This window comes from Nipponia nippon, unplaced genomic scaffold, assembly GCF_047370975.1.
Source record: "Nipponia nippon isolate SJK-2023a ecotype South Korea unplaced genomic scaffold, ASM4737097v1 scaffold_35, whole genome shotgun sequence".
Classification (NCBI taxonomy): domain Eukaryota; kingdom Metazoa; phylum Chordata; class Aves; order Pelecaniformes; family Threskiornithidae; genus Nipponia; species Nipponia nippon.
This window is the reverse complement of record NW_028262353.1, coordinates 3964576-3991886: the sequence shown is the minus strand read 5'-3', so window position 1 is coordinate 3991886 and position 27311 is coordinate 3964576. Positions and strand designations below refer to the sequence as shown.

General features: G+C 67.7%; 3 protein-coding genes across 3 annotated transcripts; 1 reads left to right on the top strand and 2 right to left on the bottom strand.

Moving 5' to 3' along the window:
- Positions 1-11: 11 nt before the first annotated feature.
- Positions 12-20455, bottom strand: LOC148054066 (RNA-binding protein 10-like). The gene is made up of 21 exons (XM_087771505.1): positions 20371-20455; positions 19429-19498; positions 16800-16873; positions 13766-13852; positions 13135-13195; positions 11884-12039; positions 11309-11469; positions 9549-9646; positions 8840-8939; positions 8459-8660; positions 8073-8233; positions 7589-7685; positions 7132-7223; positions 5892-6059; positions 5221-5367; positions 4909-4974; positions 4226-4411; positions 3361-3429; positions 2769-2872; positions 1898-1991; positions 12-465 (listed from the first exon to the last, which is right to left on the bottom strand). Exons 1-21 carry the CDS (start codon positions 20407-20409, stop codon positions 412-414), a joined length of 2286 nt encoding a protein of 761 aa, XP_087627631.1. The 5' UTR covers positions 20410-20455; the 3' UTR covers positions 12-411.
- On the bottom strand, positions 20422-22823 carry LOC148054065 (RNA-binding protein 10-like). The gene is made up of 4 exons (XM_087771504.1): positions 22752-22823; positions 21256-21283; positions 20629-20785; positions 20422-20554 (listed from the first exon to the last, which is right to left on the bottom strand). The coding sequence occupies exons 2-4, from the start codon at positions 21270-21272 to the stop codon at positions 20474-20476; spliced, it is 255 nt and encodes an 84-aa protein (XP_087627630.1). The 5' UTR covers positions 21273-21283; positions 22752-22823; the 3' UTR covers positions 20422-20473.
- Positions 22824-23121: 298 nt separating this feature from the next.
- On the top strand, positions 23122-25734 carry NDUFB11 (NADH:ubiquinone oxidoreductase subunit B11). The gene is made up of 3 exons (XM_087771503.1): positions 23122-23297; positions 24064-24194; positions 25507-25734. Exons 1-3 carry the CDS (start codon positions 23139-23141, stop codon positions 25628-25630), a joined length of 414 nt encoding a protein of 137 aa, XP_087627629.1. The 5' UTR covers positions 23122-23138; the 3' UTR covers positions 25631-25734.
- Positions 25735-27311: the final 1577 nt, after the last annotated feature.

Genomic DNA, 27311 nt, shown 5'->3' with positions numbered 1-27311 from the left:
TCCCCGCACCCTTGGGTCCCTCTGGGCCAAGGGGAAGTGGGGGGAGGGGCGGGGAGAGGGGACCCCACCCACAGGAAGGCACCCTGCCCCTCCCCCACCCTAAAGGGGCGCCTGGGTGCCCGCCCCTCCCCCCCCCAGCCCCAAATTCCTCCTTTTTTCCCCCATTTATTAAAAAAAAAACCCAACAAAAAAGGGGGGGGGCGGGGGCGGGGCCACCGGGGGGGAGGGGCCACCGGGGGGGAGGGGCCACCGGGGTGGCCCCAGCCCTGGGTGACCCTGGGGGGAGGGGAGGGGGGGATCCCCCATTTTGGGGGGGGAATCCTCCGTTATTGGGGGTCCGGTGGGCGTGGTCTCGGGTGGGCGTGGTCTCGGGTGGGCGCGGTCCGTGTGGGCGTGGCCGGGGGAGGGGCCTCAGGGTCCCTCGCTGAAGCGCGTGGCCCCCCCAGGGCGGGGGCGGGCGGGGGCCTGGGGGGGGACGGGTCAGCGGGGGCAGCCAGTGCTCCCAGTGCCTCCCAGTTCCCCCCAGTGCTCCCAGTTCCCCCCAGTGCTCCCAGTGCCCCCCAGTGCTCCCAGTTCCCCCCAGTGCTCCCAGTGCCTCCCAGTTCCCCCCAGTGCTCCCAGTTCCCCCCAGTGCTCCCAGTGCCCCCCAGTGCTCCCAGTGCCTCCCAGTGTCACCCAGTGCCCCCCAGTGTCACCCAGTGCCTCCCAGTGCCCCCCAGTGTCACCCAGTGCCTCCCAGTGCCCCCCAGTGCTCCCAGTGCCCCCCAGTGTCATCCAGTGCCACCCAGTACCCCCAGTGCCCCGCAGTGTTCCCAGTGCCCCCCAGTGTCACCCAGTACTCCCAGTGCCACCCAGTGCTCCCACTGCCCCCAGTGTCACCCAGTGCTCCCAGTGCCTCCCAGTGTCATCCAGTGCCACCCAGTGCTCCCAGTGCCTCCCAGCGTCACCCAGTGCCCCCAGTGCCTCCCAGTGCCCCCAGTGCTCCCAGTGCCTCCCAGCGTCACCCAGTGCCCCCAGTGCCTCCCAGTGCCCCCAGTGTTCCCAGTGCCTCCCAGTGCTGCCCATTGCCTCCCAGTGCCCCCAGTGCCTCCCAGTGCTGCCCAGTCCTGCCAGTATCCCCCCGGTGCTCCCAGTTTCCCCAGTCCCCCTGCCTCCCCCGGCCCCCCACCCCTCCCAGTGCCCCCCAGTGCCCCCCAACGCCCCCCCCCATGTCCCCAAAGTCCCCCGTCCCCCATGTCCCCATCCCCCTGATGTCCCCCCTCTCCCCAGTGCCCCCTGTCCCCCTGTCCCCATCACCCCCATGTCCCCCCCGTCCCCATGTCCCCAATGACCCCAATGCCTCCCCTGTCTCCATGCCCCCCCATCAGCCCCCCAATGTCCCCATGTCCCATGTCCCCCCGTCCCCAATGTCCCCATGTTCCCCACATCCCCCCATCACCCCCATGTGTCCCCATGTCCCCCCTGTCCCCACATCCCCCCAATGCCCCCTGTCCCCAATGTCCCCATGTCCCCCTGTCCCCCCTGTCCCCGATGTCCCCCCATGTCCCCAATGCCCCCCCATGCCCCCGTCCCCATGTCCCCCCTCAATGTCCCCCCATCACCCTCCATGTTCCCCTGTCCCCATCATCCCCCCAATGTCCCCCTGTCCCCCGTCCCCAATGTCCCCATCACCCCCATGTCCCCCCATCACCCCAATGTGCCCCTGTCCCCAATGTCCCCAAGTCCCCAATGTCCCCACATCCCCCCATGTCCCCCCATCACCCCCATGTCCCCCCGTCCCCAATGTCCCCATCACCCCCCCATCCCCCCATCCCCAATGTCCCCATCACCCCCCAATGTCCCTATGTCCCCACGCCCCCCATCGCCCCCGATGTCCCCGATGTCCCCCCCGTGTCACCTCAGGCCGCCGCCGCCCCAGGCCGCTCCCCTCCTTCCAGCCCATGGCCTGCAGCATGCGGCACCCCAGAGGGGGGGGGGGGCCCTCCGCCTCCCTGCGCGCCCGTCGTCACCCCCCGCTCCGGGGACCCCCCGCTGGGGGACCCCCCCATGGCACCCGCCCGGGGGGACCCCCACCCACTGCTGGGACCCCCCGCCCCATGGCATCCCGCTTTGGGGGACCCAGCACCCACTTTTGGGGACCCCCCCCGCCCCATAGCACCCGCTCTGGGGACCCCCACCCACTGCTGGGGACCCCCCACCCCATGGCACCTGCCCGGGGGGACCCCCGCCCCATGGCATCCTGCTTTGGGGGACCCAGCACCCACTTTTGGGGACCCCCCCCGCCCCATAGCACCCGCTCTGGGGACCCCCACCCACTGCTGGGGACCCCCCACCCCATGGCACCTGCCCGGGGGGACCCCCGCCCCATGGCATCCTGCTTTGGGGGCCCCAGCACCCACTATTGGGGTCCCCCACCCCATAGCATCCCGCTTTGGGGGACCCCCCACCCACTTTTGGGGACCCCCACCCACTGCTGGGGTTCCCCCCACCCCATAGCAACCACTTTTGGGGTCCCCAGCACCCATTTTTGGGGTCCCCCACCCCACAGCACCCACTTTTGGGGCACCCAGCACCCATTTTTGGGGTCCCCCACCCCACAGCACCCACTTTTGGGTCCCCAGAACCCATGTTTGGGGACCCCCACCCCGTTTCTGGGGTCCCCCATCCCATAGCGTCCCTCTTTGGGGACCCCCCCCCACTTTTGGGGTCCACCCCCCCCCCGCCCCCGTTTTCGGGGCACCCTGGGGTGGGGGGTGCTGGGTGCTCACCCGGGGGTGGGGGGGGGGCCCCCAAATTTGCGGCGCTTGGGCTCGGGGGGGTCAGGGCCCCCCTGCTTCTCCCGGCGCTCAGCCGCCCGGTCCCGGTACTTCATCTGGGGAGGGCAGCACCCATGGGTGCCCTCAGCACCCCACAGGACCCCCCAGCACCCACGGGTGCCCCCCCAACCCCATAGGAACCCCCAGCACCCCATAGGACCCCCCAGCACCCACGAGTGCCCCCCCAGCCCCATAGGAACCCCCAGCACCCCATAGGACCCCCCAGCACCCACGGGTGCCCCCCCAGCCCCATAGGAACCCTCCAGCCCCATAGGACCCCCCAGCACCCATGGGTGCCCCCCCAGCCCCATAGGACCCCCCAGCACCCCATAGGACCCCCTAGCACCCATGGGTGCCCCCCAGCCCCATAGGAACCCCCAGCACCCCATAGGACCCCCCAGCACCCATGGGTGCTCACCCAGCCCCATAGGACCCCCCAGCCCCATAGGACCCCCCAGCACCCACGGGTGCCCCCCCAGCCCCATAGGACCCCCCCAGCCCCCCATAGGTGCCCCCCCCGCACCCATGGGTGCCCCCCCCCCACCTCCATCTCCCCCCGCTCCGGCCCCTCGGCGGGGGGTGGGTGGCTCCGGCGCTGCAGCTCCAGGTTTTGCTTTGGGGGGGGGGGAACCCCGTTATTGGGGGGTCCCCAAAACCCGGGGGGGTCCCCAAAACCCTGGGGGTCCCCAATAATCCCAAGGGGGGTCCCCCAAACCCCCTTAAAGGGCCCTGACACCCTTAAAGGGGCACCGACACCCCAAAGGGGGGGTCCCCAAGATATTGGGGGTCCCCCAAACTTGGGGTGCCCCCAGTGCCCAAAAGGGGGGTTCCCAAACTTGGGGGGGACCCTAATACCCAAAGGGGGGGTCCCCAAACTTGGGGGGTACCCCCAATGCTTCCATAGAGCCTCTTAAAGGGCCCCGCCACCCTTAAAGGGGCACCACCATCCCAAAGGGGGGTTCCCCAAGATATTAGGGGGGGTCTCCCAAACTTGGGGTGCCCCCAATACCCCAAGGGGGGTCCCCCATACTTGGTGGGACCCTAGTACCCAAAGGGGGGGTCCCCAAACTTGGGGGCCCCCCCAATGCTTCAATAGAGCCTCTTAAAGGGCCCCGACACCCTTAAAAGGGCACCGCCACCCCCAAGGGGGGGGTCCCAGCTCCTAAAGGGGGGGACCCCCAATCTTGGGGTGCCCCCAGTGCCCAAAGAACGGGTCCCCCATACTTGGGGGGACCCTAATACCCAAAGGGGGGTCCCCCAAACTAAGGGGGTCCCCCCAGTGCTTCCATAGAGCCTCTTAAAGGGCCCAGACACCCTTAAAGGGGCACTGCCACCCCCAAAGGGGGGGTCCCACCATCTTGGGGTGCCCCCCCCAATTTTGGGGTGCCGTTTCGGGGGGGGGTGGGTACCTTGTGGAGGCCGGAGAGCTGCTGGTGGCGGAGCAGGGCCTCCTTGCTGGGGAACTGGCGGCGGCAGAGGAGGCAGGCCAGCTTGTGCCAGTCGGTGAGGGGCTCCCCCGGGCGCTCGGGGCCCCGCTCCCCCTCCTCCTCGCTCTCGCTCTCCCCGCTGTAGGCGGCCACCAGGGCGCGGGGGGGCTCTGGGGGGGTTGGGGGGCACCCATGGGTGGGGGGTGGGGGATGGAGGGGGGTGTGGGGATGGGGGCTTGGGGGGCACCCACGGGTGGGGGGTGGGGGTTTGGGGGGACCCAGGGGTCTGGGGATGGGGGGGGGGTGTGGGGGCGGGTTGGGAGATGGGGGGCACCCATGGGTGGGGGGGTGGGGGAAGTGAGGGGTGGGGGTGGGTTGGGGGATGGGGGGTTGGGGGGCACCCATGGGTGGGGGGTGGGTGGGGGGGGTGGCGGGGACCCGGGGGTTTGGGGAGGGGAGGGGGAGGGATAGGGAGGGAGGGGGGTTTGGGGTGGAGGGGGGTGGGCACCCATGGGGGAGGGGGTGGGGGGTTTGGGGATGGGGGGGCTTTGGGGACCCACAGGTTGGGGGGCACCCATGGGGGGGGGGGGGGATGAGGGGGGTTGGGGATGGGGGGGGTTGGGGGCACCCATGGGTGGGGGTTGGGGTCCCCCGCGGGCGCTCACCAGCCGCTCGTCGCTCGCCAGCTTGGGCAGCTCCATGGGTGGGTGCTGCCGCTCGGCCAGGGCGCCCTGGGGGGGGTCAGGGGGCACCCATGGGTGCGGGGGGGGGGCGGGGGGGGGGTCAGAGCCCTGCCCCCGCTGCTCTGCTCGTGCACCCACCGTGGCCAGCACCCGCTGCCCCCCCCAGCACCCACAGCCCCCATGGCACCCATAGACCCCCATAGCTCCCCACAGCACCCATAGGCCCCCATTGTACCCATAGCCCCTCATGGCACCCCACACAGCACCCACCCCCCCAGCACCCATGGGTGCCACCTTCTTCTCCAGGATGGCGTAGCCGGCATCGGCGGCGGCCGCCTCGCGCCGCTCGTCCTCCCGCGGGGGTGGGGGGGGCCCGGCGCTGCGCCCGCTCTCCCGCTGCTTGTTCAGGCTGCGCGCCCACCGCTCCATGTCCTTGGCGATCTGGGGACCCGTGGGTGCTGTTAGGGTGGGGGGGGGGGGCCCATGGGGGCGATGGGGATGGGTGGGGACCCATGGGGGCTGCGGGGGACCCGTGGGTGCTCTTGGGATGGGTGGGGACCCATGGGTGCTATTGGGGTCTTCAGGTCGCCCAGGTGCTACTGAGGACCCATGGGCGCTATTGGGGGCCTGTAAGCACCCATGGGTGCTCTTGGGCTCTATGGTGACCCCCAGGCGCTATTGGGGTCTATAGGGGCCCATGGGTGCTATTGGGTTCTTTGGGTCCCCCTGGGTGCTATTGGGGGGGTCTATGAGCACCCATGGGTGCTACTGGGGTCTACAGGGGCCCATGGGTGCTATTGGGGTTCTATGAGCACCCATGGGTGCTCCTGGGCTCGGTGGTGACCCCCGGGTCCCATTGGTCTCCCAGAGCACCCACGGGTGCTCTCACCACCTAACCCTCCCCCCAATCCAGGTGGGGCGCCCTGGGGGTGGCGAGGCGGGCGGTAGCACCCATGGGTGCTGACCTGCTGAGCCGTCTTCGTCTTGTGCTTCTCCTTCTTGTCCTTGGGTTCCTTGGGGGGCCCTTGGGCGCCGGGGGGCCCGGGCGGGGGCTCGGCGGGCGGGGCCGCCAGGTAGGTGCGGCGCTCCCCATCCCAGTACAGGTACTGCCCCGCCCCCGCGTCGTAGTAGTACTGGGGGGGGAGGGGTCAGGGTGGGGGTCGGCGTGGGGCACCCCCAAAAGGGAGGAGCCCCACTGCCACCCACCGCCAGGCACCCGAAGGGCCCCGGCGGGCACGAAATGGCGGCCGGCAGCACAAAATGGCGGCCGTTGGAATAAAATGGTGTCCGGCGTCACGGAATGGCGGCTGGCGGCAGGAAATGGACCCCAAAATTGGCCACCGGACCCCCAAGGTTGGCCACCGGACCCCCAAAATGGCACCCTGAACCCTAAAATGGAGACCTGACCCCCAAAATTGGCCACTGGACCCCCAAAATGGTGCCCTGAACCCCAAAATGGAGATCTGGACCCCGACATTGGCCACCACACCCCCAAAGTTGGCCACTGGAACCCCAAAATGGCACCCTGAACCCCAAAATGGAGCCCTGAACCCCCAAAATTGGCCACTGGACCCCCAAAATTGGCCACCAGACCCCCCAAAATCAGCCCCTGCATCCCAAAGTGGAGATCTGAAACCCAAAGTTGGCCACTGGACCCCTAAAATTGGCCACTGCACCCCAAAATTGCCCCCTGCACCCCAAAATCACCCCCAGAAGCCCAAAATGGCTGCCTGCACCCCAAAATGGCCCCCTGAACCCCCAAATCAGCCACGGAACCCCCAAAATTGGCCACTGTACCCTCAAAATCGGCCTCTGCACCCCAAAATCACCCCTGGGACCCCAAAATCCCCCCCTGCACCCCAAAAAAAGGCCCTAAACGCCCCCCAAAATCCCCCTTTTTCACCCCAAAACCACCTCCCAGCATGAAACCACCGTTTTCAGCCCCAAAATTGCACTTTTTGGACCCAAAATTTCACCCGGGGCTGGGGGGAAGCCCCCCCTGCACCCCACAACACCCCCCTGCACCCCAAAACCTCCCCCTGACCTCAAAAAGCCTCAAAAAAAACCCCAAAACCTCCACTTTTTGCCCCAAAACAGCTCCCAGCCTTAAAATGCCGTTTTTCTGCCCCAAAATTGTACTTTTTGGACCCAAAATTACACCCGGGGGGTGGGGGGGAACCCCCTGCACCCCAAAACCCCCCTTACCTGGGAGTGGGGGTCATAGTAGAGGCCAGTGAGGGGGTCGTAGTAGTAGCCCGAGGTCTCGTCGTACTGGTAAGTGGAGACGTCCGGCACCGCTGGGGGGGCAAAAAGGGGGGGTCATGAGGGGCCCCCAAAATTCCCCCCAAAGTGGCGGTACCCCCCCACCCCCACCCAAATGTTGTCCTCCCCCCGGACCCCCCCAAAAGCCCCCCAGGACCTCCCAAAACCCCTCAGAGCCCCCCAGGACCCCCCAAACCTCCCCAGACCCCCCCCAAAAGCCCCCCTGGACCCCTATAGACCCCCCCAAGCCCCCCAGGAACCCCCAAGAGCCCCCCAGGACCTCCCATAGCCCCCCCAAGCCCCCCAAGCCCCCCAGGACCCCTATAGACCCTCCCAAACCCCCCAAGCCCCCCAGGACCCCCCCAAACCCCCCCCAGCCCCCCCAAAGCCCCCCACTCACGGTACTGGCCGTAGGGCTCGGAGGTGGTGGGGGCGGCCGGGGGGGGCCCGGCGGGGGCTGGGCTGGGGGTCTCGGCCTTGAGGGGTCCCACGTAGGTCTGGGGGGGGGGCACCCCAAAATGACCCCCCCACCCCAAATTCCCCCCAAACCCCAATCCCCCCCCATTTTGGGGTTCCCCCCATTTTTGGGGTCTCCCACCCCCTTTTACCCCCCCATTTTGGGCTCCCCCCACTCCCCCCGCCATTTTGTGCCCCCTCCCCGCCATTTTATGCCCCCTCCATTTTGGGTCCCCCCTTTTTGGGGTCCCCCCCATTTTTTGGGGTCCCCCACCCCCTTTTACCCCCCCATTTTGGGCTCCCCCCCACTCTCCCCGCCATTTTGTGCCCCCCCCATTTTGTGCCCCCTCCCCGCCATTTTATGCCCCCCCCCCATTTTGGGGTCCCCCCCTTTTTTGGGGGTCCCCCCCCTTTTCGGGGGCACCCACCTGGGCGGGGGCTCCCGGGGGGGCGGCGGCGGCGGCAGCGGGGGTCTCGGCAGCAGGGGAGGGGTAGGGGCCCCCCCCGGGGGGGGCGCGGGGGAAGGAGCCCCCCCCTCCGCCCCCCCCCGCCGTGGGGTCCAGCCCCGGCACCGCCGGCTCCTCCGCGCCTGAGGGGAGGGGGCAGCGTCTATAGGGGCTCCAGAGGGGATCTATAGGGGGCCCCCAACACCGGGTCCCTTCCATAGGGGACACCAGGCGCCTGGGGCCCTTCTATAGAGGCTCTGGGCACCTGGGTCCCTTCCATAGGAGCCCTGGGGCATCCAGCTCCCTTCTATAGGTACCCAGAGCCCTGGGTCCCCTCTATAGGGTCCCTTGGGGGGAGGGGCACTCACCCGGCGCGGGGCCATCTGCCTTGGCAGGGGCGGGGCCGGAGAGGGCGGGGCCGGGGGGCGGGGCCGCGGTGCCCTTGAGGTAGGCGGAGCCGTAGAGGGCAGGGGTGGAGCTGGCAAAGGTCTCCTCCGATTGGTAGAAGCCGCTGAAGTCGGTGGGAGGCTCCTCCCCCCCCGCCCATGGGGTCTCCCCACCGGGGGCGGCCTGCGGGAAGGGGCGGGCTCACATCAGGACACGCCCCCTCCTCCAGAGAGCCACGCCCACCCCTCCCCAGACTCACTCCCCAGCCTCAAACCCCGCCCCCAAGCCCTCCCTGAAAGGCCCACTCCCAAGCCACACCCACCCAGACCAAGCCCCGCCCCTCCCGCCCAAGCCCCGCCCACCTGAGAGAGCGCCCATTGGGCAGCGGCGATGGCAGTGGAGGCAACGGAGGCGGCGCTGGCGCGGGGCGGGCCCTCCCCTGGCCCCGCCCCCTGCACCTCCCTGGGGGCGGTGTCAGGGGCGGGGCCTCGCCGCGAGGGGCGGGGCCTCGCCCCGGGGGGCGGGGCCAATGCAACCCCATGCTGTGAGTGCTTGGTGGGTGGGGCTTGGGGCAGTGGGTGGGGCCTGGGGCATGGGCGGGGTGGGCGGGGCTTGAGGGCGGGGCTTCGCGGCGGTGGGTGGGGCCTAGAGGGGGTTGTGGCTTGGTGGGCGGGGCTAGTGACACAGGGGCGGGGCTCAGGGCAGACCTGGGGGTCTTCCATTGGCTGGGGCTGCCCCAGGGGCAGGGCTTAGTGGCTGCAGGCGGGGTTTAGTAGTCATGGGCGTGGTTTGGGGGCTTGTGGGCAGGGCTTAGGGTAAGGGGCAGGGCCTGAATTGACCCTTAAAGGTGCTCATTGGGCTGAGGCTCAATGTGGGGCGGGACCTTGGGGTGGGGGTGGGGCTTGGGGTTCATGGGCGTTGCTTGGGGTGGGGGCGGGGCTTGAGGGCACCCCGGGGGGGCTCCACCCACTGGGGCTTGGGGGCTCCGGGCAGGGGGCGGGGTTTGGAGCTTGGGGCGTGGTTAGGGGCGTGGCTTGGGGTGCATGGGCGGTGCTGGGGGCGTGGCCTCACCGCTTGGAGCCCTTGGCGAACTCCACGTTGATGCTTTTGCCGTCGATGTGGAGGGGGGGGTGCAGGGCCTGCAGCATCTGCAGCAGCTGGGAGGCCTCCTGCCGGGCACCGCACCCCGAAATGGCACCCAGGCACCCCCACACCCCCAAAACGGCACCCAGGCATCCCTAAACACCCCGAAACTGCACCCAGGAACCCCTAAACACCCCAAAACAGCACCCAGGCACCCCCAAACCCCCCAAACGGCACCCAGGCACCCCCAAACCCCCCAAAAATGGCACCCAGGAACCCCCAAACACCCTAAAACAGCACCCAGGAAGCCCTAAACACCCCAAAACGGCACCCAGGCACCCCCACACCCCCGAAACGGCACCCAGGCATCTGGGGCACCCTATAGAAGGCCCCCAGGCCCCCAGTGCCCCCTATAGAAGGCACCCAAGCACGTAAAACCCCCTATAGAAAGGCTCCAGGTGTCCAAAACACCCCTAAAACTGCCCCCAGGCCCCTAAAGCCCCCTATAGAAGGGCCGCAGGCACCCAGACCCCCCTATAGAAGGCCCCCAGGCCCCCAGATCCCCCTATAGAAGGCACCCTGCCACCCAGAGCTCCCTATAGAAGGCACCCAAGCACCCACGGCCCCTTATAGAAGGCACCCAGGCACCTAAAACCCCCTGTAGAATACACCCAAGCATCTAAAAGCCCCAATAGAAAGAATCCAGGCATCTGAAACACACCCAAAAAGGCCCCCAGGCCCCCAGAGCCCCCTATAGAAGGCACCCAGCCACCCGGAGCCCCCTATAGAATAGAGCCAAGCATCTAAAAGCCCCTATAGAAAGGCCCCAAGTGTCTCAGACAGCCCCAAAAAGGCCTCCAGGTGTCCAAAACACCCCCAAAACTGCCCCCAGGCCTCCAGACTGCCCTATAGAAGGGCCCTAAGTACCCAGGACCCCCTATAGAAGGCACCCAAGCATCTAAAACCTCCTATAGAAAGGCCCCAGGTGTCCAAAACACCCCCAAAACTGCCCCCAGGCCCCTAAAGCCCCCTGTAGAAGGGCCCCAGGCACCCAGACCCCCCTATAGAAGGCCCCCAGGCCCCCAGAGCCCCCTATAGAAGGGCCCCAAGCCACCAGGACACCCTATAGAAGGCACCCAGGCACCCAAAGCCCCCTACAGAAGGCACTCAGACATTGGGGACCCCCTCTAGAAAGGACCCAGGTGTCTGAGACACCCCCAAAAAGGCCCCCAGGCCCCCGACTCCCCTATAGAAGGGCCCCAGAGCCCCCCATAGAAGGCCGCCAGGCACCCAGGCCCCCCTATAGAAGGCCCCCAGAGCCCCGTATAGAAGGCACCCAGGCACCTAAAATCCGCTATAGAAAGGACCCAGGTGTCCGAAACACCCCCAAAAAGGCCCCCAGGCACCCAAAGCCCCCTATAGAAGGCACCCAGCCACCCAGGGCCCCCTACAGAATGGACCCAAGCATCCAAAACCCCCTATAGAAAGGCCCCAGGCATCTGAAACACCCCCAAAACTGCCCCCAGGCCCCCAGAGCCCCCTACAGAATGGAGCCAAGCACCTAAGGCCCCCTATAGAAGGCACCCAGGACCTAAAACTCCCTATAAAAAGGCCCCAGGTGTCCGAAACACCCCCGAAAAGGCCCCCAGGCCCCCGGACCCCCCTATAGAAGGGCCCCAGAGCACCCCATAGAAGGCGGGCAGGCGCTGAGGGCCCCCTATGGGGGGGCGCCTATAGCGGGCACCCACCACGATGGTGGCCAGCTGGACGAAGGCGAAGCCGCGGTTGAGCTGGGTCTGGCGGTCCTTGATGACGCGGACGTTGGCGGGGGAGAGGGCGGCAAAGGGGGCGAGGGCGGCCAGGATGGAGTCCAGGCTGCTCTGGGGGTGCAGGTTGCGCAGGATGATGGCTGCGGGGGGGCAGCCGGTTATGGGGGGGCACCCACCCTTGGGGGGCACCCACTTATGGGGGGCACCTGGTTATGGGGGGCCCCCAGGACCCCCAAATCCCCCCAGGACCCTCCAAACCCCCCAGGACCCCCAAAACTCCCCAGGGCCCCCCAAACGCCCCCAACCCCCCCCCCCAGGACCCCCCCCAAACTCCCCTAGGACCCCCTAAGCCCCCCCAAGACCCCCAACCCCCCCAGGACCCGCCAAACCCCCCCACGCCCCCCCAGGGCCCCCCCCCCCAAACCCTCCAGGGCCCCCCAACTCCCCCCCACCCCCAGGACCCCCCAAAACCCCCCAGGGCCCCCCAACCCCCTCAAGACCCCCCCAACCCCCCCAGGACCCCCCTAAAACACACCCCCCCCCCCCCCCCTCACTGTCATTGGCGTTGTCAGCCCCGGGCTCGGTGGCGTTTTGGGGTCCCCCGGGGGCCCCCCCCAGGGCGGGGCCGTAGGGTTGGGGGAGGGGCAGAAGCCCCCCTCCCCCCGGCACCAGCTCCGGCCGCGGCCCCCCCGGGCCCCGCTGCTCCGCCTCTGCACCCCGAAACACCCCCGCTCAGCGGCCGCACCCCGACGGGGGGAGCCCCAAAATCGGGGGTTGGACCTCAAAATCGGGGGTTGGACCACAAAATTGGGGGGTTCAGGCCCAAAATTGGGGGGTTGGACCCCAAAATCTGGCAGTTGGACCCCAAAATTGGGGGGGTTGGACCCCAAATTTGGGGGGTTTGGCCCCAAATTGGGGGGTTGGACCCCAAAACCTGGTGGTTGGAACCCGAGTTTGGGGGGTTGGACCCCAAAATCGGGGGTTGGACCCCAAAATTGGGGGGGTTGGACCCCAAATTTGGGGGCTTCGGCCCCAAAATCTGGCGGTTGGACCCCAAACCCCAAAACTGGGGAGGTTGGACCCCACATTTGGGGGGTTCGGCCCCAAAATCGGGGAGTTGGACTCCAAAATCCCCCAAATTTCCTGGTTGGACCCCAAAATTGGGGGATTCAGGCCCAAAATTGGGGGGTTGAACCCTCAAGTCCCCCCCATTTCCTGGTTGGACCCCAAAATCGGGGGGTTGAACCCCAAAATCTGGGGGTTGGACCCCAAAATCCGGTGGTTGGACCCCAAAATCCCCCAAATTTCCTGGTTGAACCCCAAAATTGGGGGTTGAAGCACAAAACCTGGTCGTTGGACCCCAAAATTGGGGGGCTCAGGCCCAAAATTGGGGGCTTGAACCCCGAAATCCCCTAAATTTCCTGGTCGGACCCCAAAATTGGGGGGTTGGACCCCCAAATCTGGTGGACGAACCCCAAAGTTGGGGGGCTTGAACCCCAAAATCCCCCAAATTTCCTGGTTGCACCCCCACAATTGGCGGTTAAACCTCAAAATCGGGGGGTTCACCCCCACAACCTGGTGGTTGAACCCCCAAATTGGGGGGTTGCACCCCAAAACGGGGCTGTCGCACCCCCAAATCACCCCCTGCCCCCCCAATTCCCCCCCTTGAACCCTGCAAATTCACCAAACGAGCCCCCAAATTCACTAAACGCCCCCCCAATTCCTCTCCCCCTCCCAGCGGGATTTTGGGGGACCCCCCCCGCCCCATTTTGGGGTGAAAGCAGGGGCTTTTGGGGGTGACTCACCCGCTTTGGGGACGCCGCACTTGAAGCACTTCTCCCGCCGCTTGAAGTTCTGCACCCCGCACTGCCCGGACACCCCGAAACCTCGCCTCGCACCCCAAAATCCTCCCCCTGCCCCCTCCCCCACCCCGGGGACCCCCAAATCTCCCCCCCCCCCCCCCGGCACCCCCAAATCCCCCCTGGACCCCCAGGGACCCCCAAAACGCCCCCTAAACCCCCCCAAGACCCCCCAGGACCCCTCAAGGACCCCCCAAGACCCCCTTAAACCCCCCCAGAACCCCCCAGTTCCCCCCTAACCCCCCCCCCCCCCCAAGACCCCCAGGGACCCCCCAGCGCCCCCCAGTGCCCCCCAGGACCCCCTAAACCTGCCAGAACCCCCCAGGACCCCCTAACCCCCCCAAGACCCCCAGGGAACCCCCCAGCACCCCCCAGGACCCCTTAAACCCCTCCCAAGATCCCCCTAAACCCCCCCAGGACCCCTTAAACCCCGCCCGGACCCCCCAACCCCCCCAAGACCCCCTAGACCTCCCCCAATCCCTCCAGGGACCCCCCAAGACCCCCCAGGACCCCCCTAACCCCCCCAAGACCCGCGGGGAACCCCCCAGCGCCCCCCGGCCCCCCCCGGCCCCCCCACCTTGGCGCAGAGCCAGTCCTCGTTGATCTTGGGCTTGGGGTCGCTGTAGTGGAGGGAGACGCGCTGGCCCAGCAGGCTCAGCCCGTGCTGCGGGGAGCGGGGGCACCACGGCTCGCACCGGCCTCGCACCGGCCTCGCACCGGCCTCGCACCGGGCTCGCGCGAGGGCTTGCACGGGGATCGCGCGAGGGCTTGCACGGGGGGGCACCGGGGCTGGCACCGGGGGGGCACCGGGGCTGGCACCAGGGCTCGTGCCAAGAGGCACCAGGGCTCGCACAAGGGCTTGCACCAGGGCTCGCACCGGGGGGCACCGGGGCTGGCGTGGGGGGGCACCAGGACTTGCACGGCGGCTCACACCAGGGCTCGTGCCAAGAGCCACGAGGGCTCGCACAAGGGCTTGCACCAAGAGGCTCGAGGGCTTGCATGAGGGCTCGCAACAGGGCTCGCACCAGGGCTTGCACTGGGGGCACCGGGGCTCGTAGCAGGGGGCACCGGGGCTTGCACGAGGGCTCGCACGAGAGCTCGCACCAAGAGACACGAGGGCTCGCACAAGGGCTCGCATGAGGACTCGCACCAAGGGGGCACCGGGGCTGGTGTGAGGGGGCATCGGGGCTCGCACAGGGGCTCGCACAAGGGCTTGCACCAGGGCTCGTGCCAAGAGACACGAGGGCTCGCACCAGGGCTCGCACCGGGGCTCGCACCAAGAGGCACCAGGGCTTGCACGAGGGCTCGCACGAGGGCTTGCACAAGGGCTCGCACCAAGAGGCACCAGGGCTTGTAGCAGGGGGCACCAGGGCTCGCACGAGGGCTTGCACCAAGAGACCCGAGGGCTCGCACGAGGGCTTGCACCGGGGGCACCAGGGCTCACACCAAGACGCACAAGAGCTCGCACGAGGACTCACGCGAGGGGGGCACCAGGGCTTGTAGCAGGGGGCACCAGGGGGGCACAAGGGCTGGTGTTAGGGGCACCGGGGCTCGCACGGGGGCTCGCACCAGGGCTCGTGCCAAGAGCCTCGAGGGCTCGCACGAGGGCTCGCACCAGGCTCGCACAAGAGCTCGCACCAAGAGGCACGAGGGCTCGCACAAGGGCTTGCACCAAGGGGGCACCGGGGGGCACCAGGGCTGGTGTGAGGGGGTCACCGGGGCTCGCACGAGGGCTCGCACGAGGGCTTGCACCGGGGGCACCAGGGCTCGCACCAAGACGCACAAGGGCTCGCACGAGGACTCGCACAAGGGCTCACACCAAGAGGCACGAGGGCTTGCATGAGGGCTCGCAACAGGGCTCGCACGAGGGCTTGCACTGGGGGCACTGGGACTCGTAGTAGGGGGCACCGGGACTCGTAGCAGGGGGCACCGAGGCTTGCACGAGGGCTTGCACGAGAGCTTGCACCAAGAGACACGAGTGCTCGCACCAGGGCTCGCACGAGGACTCGCACCGGGGGGCACCGGGGCTGGTGTGAGGGGGCACCGGCGCTCGCACGAGGGCTTGCACCAGGGCTCGTGCCAAGAGCCACGAGGGCTCGCACCAGGGCTTGCACTGGGGGCACCAGGGCTTGTAGCAGGGGGCACCGAGGCTCGCGCGAGAGCTCACACCAAGACAAGAGAGCTTGCACGAGGGCTTGCACCGGGGCGGTACCAGGACTCGCACCAGGGGACATGATGGCTCGCACGAGGGCTTGCACAAGGGCTCGCACCAAGAGGCACGAGGGCTCACACCAGGCTCGCACAAGGGCTGGCACAAGGGCTGGCACTGGGGGCACCAGGCCTCGCACCAAGGGGCACAAGGGCTCGTACGAGGGCTCACACCAGGCTTGCACAAGGGGTTGCACTGGGGGGCACCAGGGCGTGCAAAGGGGGGCACGAGGGCTCGCACGAGGGCTCACACCATGCTTGCACAAGGGCTCGCACGAGGGCTTGCACTGGGGGCACCAGGCCTCGCACCAAGAGGCACAAGGGCTTCCACAAGGGCTTGCACGAGGGGACACGCTAAGAGGCACGAGGGCTCGCACGAGGGGGAATGAGGGCTTGCACAAGGGCTCGCATGAGGGTTCGCACCGGGGGAGCACCACAGGGGCACTGGGGGGGCACCAGGGCTTGCAAGGGGCTTGCACGAGGGCTCGCGCCAGGCTTGCACGAGGGCTCGCACGAGGGGGCACCAGGGCTGGCACAAAGGTTTGCACGAGAGCTCGCACCAGGGAGCACGAGGCCTCGCACGAGGGCTCGACGCAGGGTTCGCACCGGGGGCACCAGGGCTCGCACCAGGGCTCGCACAAGAGCACACGAGGCTTCGTAGCAGAACTTGCACCGGGGCTCGCACGAGGACGCATGAAGGCTCGCAGCGGGGCTTGCACAAGGGCTTGCACGAGGGCTCATACAAGGAGACACCAGGGCTTGCACGAGGGCTCGCACGAGGGGGGACAAGGGTCTCGCGCGACGCTCACACGAGGGCATGCGAGGCTCTCGCGCAAGGACCTTGCACGAGGGTCTCGCATAAGAGTGCACGAGGCTTGCACGAGGCTTGCATGAGGCTCTCGCACAGGGACCTTGCACAAGGGCCTCGCCTCAGAGCGTACAAGGTTTGCACAAGGTTCTTGCCCAAAGATTTCAGCTGAGGCTCTGGCACGAGGACCTTGCACGAGGGTCTCCCATAAGAGCACTCAAGGGTCTTGCACAAGAGTTGCACAAGCGTCTCAAACGAGGGGTCTCGCACGAGGACCTTGCACGAGGACCTCGTGTAAGAGCGCACAAGGGTCATGCACAAAGGCCTTGTACGAGCACCTTTCACGAGGGTCTCCCATAAGAGCGCACAAGCGTCTTGCACGACGACCTTGCACGAGGATCTTGCACAAGGACCTCGCATAACAGTGCACCAGGGTCTCGCACGAGGATCGCGCAGGCGCGAGGCAGACGGGAACCCGAGCATCCCGGCCCCCCAGTACGCACCAGTAACCCCCAGTAACCCCCAGTAACCCCTCAAGGAGGGGACCCAGCGCCCACCCCCCCGGGGAGGGCACCCATAGGTGGGGGGCAGCGACCTGGTTGGCGTCCATCCACCGCGCCGCGTCCTGGACGTGGTGGAACTCCACGAAGGCGAAGCCGCGGCTCTGACCTGGAAGGAGCCGGTGGGGGGGGGTGGGGGTGGGCACCCATGGGTGCTCCTGGGACCCCCACGGGTGCTCCCGGGACCCCCCTGGGACCCCCTGGGGTGGGGATGGGCACCCATGGGTGCTCCTGGGACCCCCCTGGGACACTTTCTGGGGAGAATGGGCACCTATGGGTGCTCCTGGGACCCCCATGGGTGCTCCTGGGACCCCCCGGGACACTTTTGGGGGGGAATGGGCACCCATGGGTGCTCCTGGGACCCTCACGGGTAGGGATGAGCACCCATGGTGCTCCTGGGACCCCCTGGGACCCCCAGGTAGGGTGTGGGTGGCCCCTGGGACCCTCTCGGTGAGGGGGGGCACCCATGGGTGCTCCCGGTAGCTCTCTGGGCTGGGTAGGGGCACCCTTGGAATCTCCCACCTTGGGTATCAGCACCCATAGGTGCTCCTGGGACCCTTCTGGGGTCTTTCGGGGTGGACATGGGCACCTTTTGGATGCCCTGGGTGGGATACGGGCACCCATGGGTGCTCTTGGGACCCCTCTGGGACCCTTTGGGGTGGGGATGGGCCCCCATGCGTGCTCCTAGGTTCCCACTGGGCCGCCCTAAGTAGGATACGGGCAGCCATGGGTGCTCTTGGGACACCTCTGGGATCCCTTGGGTTTGGGATGAGCACCCATAGGTGCCTCTGGGACCCCCGAGTAGGGTACAGGCACCCATGGGTGCTCCTAACACTCCACTGGGATGGCTACGGGCACCCAGGAGATCCTCTGGTTGGGAATGGGCACCCATAGGTGCTCCTGGGACCTCCCCAGGTTGGGTATGGGCACCCATGGGTGTTCCTGGGACCCCTCTGGGACCTCCTAAGGGGATTATGGGCTCTTATAGGTGCTTCTGGGACCCCCTACATAGGGTATGGGTACCCCTGAGTGCCCCCCGGGGAGGGCGCAGCACCCCTGGGTGCTCCTGGGGACAGGACCAGCACCCTTGGGTGCTGCCTGAGGCGGGTCTGGCACCCCTGGGTGCCCCTTGGGCGGAAGACAGGCACCCCTGGGTGCCCCCAGGCAATGGGATCGGCACCCCTGGGTGCCCCTGGGGATGGGACCAGCACCCCTGGGTGCTCCTGGCGAAGGGACCGGCACCCCTGGGTGCCCCTGGGGATTGCGCAGCACCCCTGGGTGCTCCTGCGGAGGGGACGGGCACCCCTGGGTGCCCCCGGGAAACAGGACCAGCACCCCTGGGTGCCCCTAGAGCTGGGACCAGCACCCCTGGGTGCTCCTGGGGAGGGGACGGGCACCCCTGGGTGCCCCCAGGAAACAGGACCAGCACCCCTGGGTGCCCCTAGAACTGGGACCGACACCCCTGGGTGCCCCTAGGGACGGGTCAGCACCCCTGGGTGCTCCTGGGGAGGGGACCGGCACCCCTGGGTGCCCCTGGGGAACAGGACCAGCACCCCTGGGTGCCCCTAGAGCTGGGACTGGCACCCCTGGGTGCCCCTGGGGACAGGTCAGCACCCCTGGGTGCTCCTGGGGAGGGGACCGGCACCCCTGGGTGCCCCTGAGGAACAGGACCAGCACCCCTGGGTGCTCCTAGAGATGGCACGGGCACCCCTGGGTGCCCCCTAAGTCCGGCGCAGCACCCCTGGGTGCTCCCTAGGGACAAGACTGGCACCCCTGGGTGCCCCTGGGGAGATGACGGGCACCCCTGGGTGCCCCCCAAGTCCGGCACAGCACCCCTGGGTGCTCCTTGGGAGAGGCTGGCACCCCTGGGTGCCCCCCAAATCCAGCACGAGCAGCCCTGGGTGCCCCTGGCAATGAGATTGGCACCCCTGGGTGCCCCTGGGGTGGGGACTGGCACCCCTGGGTGCCCCCTAAATCCGGCGCAGCACCCCTGGGTGCTCCCTGAGAACAGAACCAGCACCCTTGGCTGCCCCTAGGGATGGGACCAGCACCCCTGGGTGCTCCTAGAGAGAGGACGGGTGCCCCTGGGTGCTCCTAGGCAGGGGATGGGCACCCCTGGGTGCCCCCCAAGCCCAGTGCAGCACCCCTGGGTGCTCCTGAGGAGATGATGAGCACCCCTGGGTGCCCCCCAAGTCTACCATAGCACCCCTGGGTGCCCCTACGGATAGGATTGGGATCTCTGGGTGCCCTTTGGGGATGGGACGAGCGCCCCTGGGTGCCCCCTAAGTATGGCGCAGCACCCCTGGGTGCTCCCTGGGAACAAAACCAGCACCCCTGGGTGCCCCTAGAGGTGGAATCAGCACCCCTGGGTGCTCCTAGGGAGAGGGCGGGCACCCCTGGGTGCTCCTGAGGAGGTGATGAGCACCCCTGGGTGCCCCCCAAGCCTGGCACAGCACCCCTGGGTGCCCCTAGGGATAGGATTGGGACCCCTGGGTGCCCCTGGGGCCAGGACCAGCACCCCTGGGTGCTGCTGGGGATGGGACCAGCACCCCTGGGTGCCCCTCCCAAGAATCCCAGGTGGGTGGGTGCCCCCCGAAAGGCACCCAGGCCTCTGGGTGCCCTCCCTTCCCTCCCAAAAGCGGGGTCCCAGGCGCCCGGGCTCACCTGAGGATTTGTTCCGCATCAGCCGCACCTCGCGGGGCTGCACCCCCTGCGCCTGCAGCTGTGCCCGGATCTTGGGGGGGGGAGACACCCAGGTTTAGGGGGACCCCGGCATCTGGGGGGCACCCAAGGGTCCGGGGAGGGGCCCCCAGATGCCTGGGAGACCCCCAGAGCTGCCCGCCCCCCACCCAAGGACACCCAAAATGTCCCCCGGGGGGAGACTCCAGCGTCCGGGGGGCACCCAGGACGGAGGGGAGGGGACGCGGGGGTTTGGGGGGGACCCAGGGATGGGGGGTGACCCAAGGGGGGGGCGGGGGCCGGGGGGGGGGCACCCGGGGGGAACAAGGGACCCAGGACCTCAGACGAGGGTGCCTGTGAGGGGGCGTGGCCTGGCTTAGTGGGCGTGGCTATGGCTCTTCAGGATCACAGCACAACCATGCGGGCGGGATCTAAAGGGACAGCGCGCTCTGACAGGCGGGGCTTAGCTGAGGGGGTGTGGCCAAGGAATGGGGTGTGGCCAAGGAATGGGGCGTGGTCAAGGCGAGGGAGCGTGGCCAACCCGCCCCAGGCTGACCTGTAATTGAGCGAATACCATGAGTGGCAGAAGGGCGGGGCTTAATGGGGGTGTGACCAACCGGGCGTGGCCAAAGTAGGTGTGGGGAATATAAATGGGCGTGGCCGACCCAATTGGCATGGCCAAAGGCAAGGGGGCGTGGCCAACCCTCCCCAGGATGACCCACTATTGAGCGAATACCATGGGGAGGGCAGGGCTTCACCGGGGTGTGGCCAATCTATGTGGGTGTGGCCAGGGCAAGGGGGCGTGGCTAATCCTCCCCCAGACTGCAGCTGCAGCTCTCTAGCGGGATTTAAAGGGCCAGTGCCCCCCCGAAGAAGGCGGGGCTTAGCTGAGTGGGTGTGTCCCCCCAAAAAGGCGCCGTGCCTTACGTCGTTCTCGGTGGCGGCCTGGGGCAGCATGCGGAGCATGACGATGGTGCTGGCCCGCGGCTCGTCTTCGGTTGCCTCCGGCCGGTAATCCTGGTCCCGGTAGTCACCGTCGGCACCGAAGGTCAAGGCCGGGGGGCCGGGGGGGGTCCCGCTTCCGGGGGGGCTCCGAGCCCTCGTAGGAGGCCTGGGGGAGGGGCCAAAAGGGGGGGGTGAAGGTGCGAGGGGGGTGGGGAGGGGTCCGCGGTGTCCGGCACCCACCTGAGGGGGGGTCCCGGGAGCGGGGGGTCCCTCCGGGGGTCCCCCGTAGCCGCGATAATCCATGTCGCGATAGTCGTGATCCCGTTGGGCGCGGGAGCTTTCCTCGGCGGGGGCGGGGGCTCCCCCGTAGCGCCCTGTCCGGTCCCCGCGGCCCCCCCTGAGGGATGGGGGGGGTCGAGGGGGGTCCCCAAATGTCCCCACCCCCCTTAGGGGTCCCCCAATGTCCCCTCCCCCCTCAGGGGTCCCCAAAATGTCCCCCCCCAGGGTCCCCAATGTCCCCTCCCCCCTCAGGGGTCCCCAAAATGTCCCCCCCCAGGGTCCCCAATGACCCTCCCCCTCGGGGGTCCCCAAAATGTCCCCCCCAGGGTCCCCAATGTCCCCTCCCTCCCCCAGGGTCCCCAAAATGTCCCCCCCAGGGTCCCCAATGTCCCCTCCCCCCAGGGTCCCCAAACATCCCCCACCCCCACCCCCGGGGTCCCCAATGTCCCCTCTCCCCTCGGGGGTCCCCCAAATTCCCCTCCACCCCCCCAGGGTCCCCCAAATGTCCCCTCCCCCCCTTGAGAGGGTCCCCAAAAGCCCCTCCCCTCCCAGTCCCCAGTTTTGGGGTCCCCCCGGGTCCCCCCCTACCTGCGCTCGTACTCCATGGTGCTGGCACCTGCGGGGTACAGCGTGACTGGGGGCACTGGGAGGGACTGGGAGGGTACTGGGGGGCACTGGGAAGCAACTGGGCAGCACTGTGAGGGATTGGGATGTCCTGGGGAGGCACTGGGATGAACTTGGGGGGTAATGGGAGGGACTGGGAGGGTCCTGGGGGGCACTGGGAGCAAGTGGGCAGCACTAGGAGGGACTGGGAGGCAACTGGGCAGCACTGGGAGGGACTGGGATGTCCTGGGGAGGCACTGGGATGAACTTGGGGGGTAATGGGAGGGACTGGGAGGCACTGGGGAGCAAGTGGGCAGCACTGGGAGGGACTGGGAGGCAACTGGGAGGGATTGGGATGTCCTGGGGGGGCACTGGGATGAACTTGGGGGGTAACAGGAGCGACTGGGAGGGTACTGGGGGCACTGGGAAGCAAGTGGGCAGCACTAGGAGGGACTGGGAGGCAACTGGGCAGCACTGGGAGGGACTGGGATGTCCTGGGGAGGCACTGGGATGAACTTGGGGGCTAATGGGAGGGACTGGGAGGGGACTGGGGGGCACTGGGGAGCAAGTCGGCAGCACTGGGAGGGACTGGGAGGCAACTGGGGGGGTACTGGGATGACCCGGGGGAGCAATGGGATGAACTTGGGGGGTAATGGGAGCGACTGGGAGGGTACTGGGGGGTAATAGGAGCCACTGGAGGGCACTGGGATGAGCTGGGGTGGTACTGGGAGGCACTGGGGGGTAACTGGGTTGCACTGGGAGGGACTAGGATGAACTGGGGCAGCACTAAATGTAACTGGGAGGGAATGGAAAATAACTGATGGCTGCTGGGATGGACTGTGGTGACCGGGGGGGGAGGACGGGGAGGGACTAGGATGAACTGGGGGGGACTGGGACAGACTAGGGAGGGATTGGGATGAACTGGAGGAGTACTGGGAGACACTGGGACTGACTGCAATGACCTGGGGGGCACTGGAAAGGAGTAAGAGGAACTGGGATGAGCTGGGGGGGACTAGGAGGCACTGGGAGAGACTGGGATGAACTGGAGGAACACTGGGAGTGACTGGGATGACCTGAGGGGGCACTGGGAGGCACTGGGATGAACTGGTGAGGTACTGGGAGGTATTGGAGGGCAACTGGGAGGGAGTGGGAGGGACCGGAATGACGTGAGGCGGTACTGGGAGGGCCTGGGGGGGTAACTGGGAGGGAACTGGGATGAACTGGGACCAGCCCTAGAGGTAGCCAAGGCAGCAAAAAGGACCCCCGCCCGGCCCCGCCCCCTCATTAGCATGCGAACCCCGCCCACCCCGCCACCCAGGCCGGGCCCCGCCCCCCTCCAGCAGGCTCCAGCGCCGGGCCCCGCCCCCTCACCCCCTCCTATCCAATCCCCGCCGGCGCCGGGGGCCCCGGTAAACCCCGCCCATCCCCGGTGAGCCCCGCCCCTCCCGTGTAGGCTCCGCCCCTCGCCGGTAGGCCCCGACCTCTCCGCGCCGCTCCGCCGCCGCCGCTCCCCACCAGCAAAATGGCGGCGCCGCTCCGCGCTCGCCCCGCCCCTCCCGCCCGTGCCCGCCCCCCCACCGCGCTCCCATTAGCCGCTCCGCCCGCCCATCCGCGCGCTCACCCTTCTCATTGGTCGGCGGCGCCGGCCCTGGAGGGAAGGGGAGGTGAGGGGGCGGGGCGCCGCCCGACAGCCCCGGCGGCGGCCTCTGATTCGCCGCGCGGGGACTCGGGGGGCGGGCGGGGGGTCGGGACGCCGCGCCAGCGCGCTGCCTCGTGATTGGTTGGAGCGCGTCGGCGGCGCTCTCTGATTGGCCGGGCGGGCGGGCGGAAGGGGCGGGAAAGGGAGGGGCGGGAGTGGCGTCGGGAAGATGGCGGCGCTGGGGAGGGCGCTGCGGGCGCTGCGGGCCGGGGTCGCGGCCGGGGCCCGGCGTCGCTCGGCGGGGGCGGGCGGGGCCTTGGCGCTGCCGCGGGCGCCGCTGGGGGCGGATCCCCACGAGGAGGAGCCAATGGCGGTGGCGCAGAGGAAGGTGGGCGGGGCTAAGTGGGGGCGGGGCTTGCGGGGGGAGAGGAAGGTCAAGGGCGGTGGGGATGGGGTGGGCGGGGCTTGGGGAAGGGGCGGGGGCTGGGAGGCGGTGGGCGGGGCTTGGAGAAAGGGGCGGGGACCCCACAGGTCATGTGGCTGGGCGGGGCTTGGGGCGTGGCTTGAAGAAATGGGTGGAGCCTGGGGAGGGGGTGGAGCCTCAAGGGTGGGGTAAAGATGGGCGGGGAAAAGGGCGGGGCCGGGGACCCCAAGGGTCAGGTGGGTGGGCGGGGCTTGAAGGGAAATGGGTGGAGCCTGGGCAGGGGGTGGAGCCTCAAGGGGGGGCAAAGATGGGCAGGTAAAGGAGGTGTGCCTTAATGAGTGGGCGGGGCTTGCTGGCTGGGGTGGTGGGGCTGAGCCCTGTGGGCGGGGCTTAGGGGCTGTGGGCGGAGTCAGGCCCTTGGGGCAGGGCTTGGGGTGATGTGGGTGTGGCCTGCTCCTGGGGGCGGGGCTTAGGGACCCCCAGCCTGGGCTTTGGGTGCTGTTTGGTGGGGCGGGGCTTAATGGAGGGGCGTGGCCCGAGGGATGGTTGCTTGGGGGCGTGGCCTGTGGGGCGAGGGGGCGTGGCCTGGAGCCAGTAAAGGAGGAGATGGGGGGAGGAGGCGGAGATGGGGGGGTCTGGAGGGCTGGGAGGGAGGGGCGGGGGGAGGGGAGGGGGGTCGGGAGGGTGGGGGGGAGGAGGGGACGGGACCCAGGCTTTGGGGTGCCGGCAGAACCCCGATTACCACGGCTTCGCGGCCGAGCCGGACGCCGACCTCCTCAACATGCGGGCGGTTTTCTTCGCCGGCGTCTCCGTCGCCATCGTCCTCGGCACCGTCTTCCTCTACTACCTGCCCGACTACGGGTGAGGGGCCTGGGGGGGTATGGGGGGCCGGGGGGTATAGGGGCCTATAGGGGGCTGGGGGGTATATAGGGGGCTGGGGGGATATAGGGGGCCCCCAGGGGGGTTATAGGGGTCTATGAGGTTCTATAGGTAGCCTCTAGGGGGTTATAGGAGTTTATGAGGGGGCCTGGGAGGGGCTATAGAGGCCTATGAGGGGCTATAGGGGGCCATGCGGGGGCTATAGGGGGCTGGGGGGGGATATAGGCAGCCCCTAGGGGGGCTATAGGGGCTTATGAGGGGACATAGAGGGTCTGGGAGGTGTTATAGGGCCCTATAAGGGGATATAGGGGGGTACATGGGCCTATAGGGGGCCTGCGGGGGGGTATGGGAGCCTATAGGGGGCCGGGGGGGGGTATATAGGGGGCCCCCAGGGGGGTTATAGGGAATCTATGAGGGTCTATTGGCAGCCCCTACGGGGGTTATAGGGGCTTATGAGAGGATATAGAGCACCTGGGAGGGGATATACAGGCCTATGAGTTGATATAGGGGCCTATGAAGAGATATAGGGGGCCTGTGAGGGCTTATAGGGCCCTATGAGGGGATATAGGAACCTATAAGGGAATATACAGGGCCCCTAGGGGGGCTATAGGGAGCGTATGAGGGGATATAGGGCGCCTGTGTGGGGCTATAGGGCCCTGTGAGGGAATATAGGGGCTTATGAGGGGATATAGAGGGCCCCTAGTGGGGTTATAGGGGTCTATGAGGGCGTACAGGAGCTTATAGGGAATCTATAGGGCCTTATGGGGGGGATGTAGGGGACCCCTAGGGGGCCTGGGAGGGTGTAAAGAGGTCTATGAGGGGATATAGGGGAGTTCTGGGGGCCTATGTGGGGATATAGAGGACCTATGTGCGGATATACGGCATCCCTAGACAGCCGATAGGGGCCTATAAGGGGATATAGGGCATCTGTAGAAGGGTTATAAGGATGTACGAGGATGTATAGGGTGCTTATAACGGTCTATGAAAGGATCTAGTAGCCTATAGGAAATCCCTAGCGAGCATGCCAGAGTCTGTAGGAACCTATGGGGGGATATAACAGCTTATAGAGAACGTTTGATAGGTCTATAGGAATCTATAGAAGCGTGTAAGGGGGTATAGAAGATTACAATGGGCTACGGCGGGCCTGGGGGAGCCCATGGGGGGATCTATAGAGCCCTATAGGCGACTGTGGTGGTCTCCAGGGGAGCTGTGGGTGGCTGGGGTGGCGGCGGGGGGGGGCTATAGGGTATCTATAGGGTGTCTATAGGGTGCCTGACCCCCCTGTCCCCCGCAGGCTGCGGCAGTGGGCCCGGCGCGAGGCCGAGCTGCAGATCCGGGAGCGGGAGAGGCGGGGGCTGCCCCTGCTCGACCCCAACTACTACGACCCCGCCCGCCTCGCCCTGCCCCCCCCCGAGTGAGACCCCCACCCTTGGGTGCCCCCCCACCCCTGGGTGCCCCCCCCAAACCCCTGGGGGGGGTTACCCCCGCTGCGGGGCCGTTAATAAAGTGATGGGGGCTCGGATGGACTGGACCCCCCCTTTTTTTTGGGGAGGGGGGGGCTCAGCACACCTGGACTACAGTTCCCAGCAGCCCCTGCAGCACCATGACATCATCAGGCGGCGACGACAGGGTCCTAGAGCCCCCATACACCCTTTATAGCTGCCCAGAACCCCCCCCCCGGCCCCCTATAGCCCTCCCATGGGCCTCTATAGCCCCCCATAGCTCCTCATGACCCCCCGGAGCCCCTATAGCCCTCCCCCCCGAGCCCCTATGGCCTCCCCATGGCCCCCTATAGCCACCCTACAGCCCCCTATAGCCCCCCCATGGCCCCCTATAGCCCCCCCATGGGCCTCTATAGCCCCCCATAGCTCCTCATGACCCCCCCGAGCCCCTATAGCCCCCCCATGGGCCCCTATAGCCCCCCATAGCTCCTCATGACCTTCCCTGGAGCCCCTATGGCCCCCCCGGCCCCCTGTAGCCCCCCCCGAGCCCCTATGGCCTCCCCATGGCCCCCTATAGCCCCCCATAGCTCCTCATGACCCCCCCATGAGCCCCTATAGCCCTCCCATGGGCCCTAGAGACCCCCATAGCTCCTCATGCCCCCCTGAGCCCCTATAGCCCCCACACAGCCCCCTATAGCCCCCCGTAACTCCTCATGCCCCCCCCAAGCCCCTATAGCCCCCCCATCGGCCCTATAGCCCCCATACCTCCTCATGACCCCCTCCCCCGAGCCCCTATAGCCCCCCATATCTCCTCATGACCCTGCCCCAAGCCCCTATAGGACCCCCTCAGCTCCCTATACCCCCCTGCCAGCCCCTATAGAGCCCCCACAGCCCCCCCATAACCCTCCATAGGCTGCTATAGGCCCCCCCAGCCCCCATACATCCCCTATAGGCCCCTATACGTCCCCACAGGTGCCCCATAAGCCCCTACTCCCCCCAGGTCCCCCATAAGCCCCTACTCCCCCCAGGTCCCCATAGATTCCTGTATGTTCCAATAACGGCTGCCATAGTCACCTGTAGTTCCCCTATACCTCTGTACAGCACCCTATACATTTCTATATTCCCTATATGTTTACATAGCCCACTCCCTATAGGCACCAACAGGCCCCTATAGCCCCCCCAGGCCCCTCATCACCAATTATAGCCCCCCCCATCGTCCCCTATGGCTCTCCAGGCCCCCTGTAGTCCCCTATATCTCCCTGCAGGCTCCCCATAGCCTCCTATATGTCCCTACAGGCCCCTATACTGCCCCACAGGACCCTATCGACCCCCTAGGGGCCCCCTATAGGCTCCCCATAGCCCCCTATATACCCCTACAAGCCTCTACATTGCCTCATAAGGCCTCCACTGGCCCCCACAGCCCCCTATAGGCTCCCCATAGCCCCCTACGTGCCCCTGTAGGCCCCATGTTGCCTTATAAGCCCTCTATTGGCCCCCACCGCCCCCTATAGGCCCCTGTAGGCTCCCCATATGCCCCTGTTGCCTCATAAGCCCTCTATCGGCCCCCACAGCCCCCTATAGGCCCCTATATCCCCTCATAGGCTCCCCATAGCCCCCTCTAAGCCCCTATGTGGCCTGGCAAGCCCTCTACCATCCT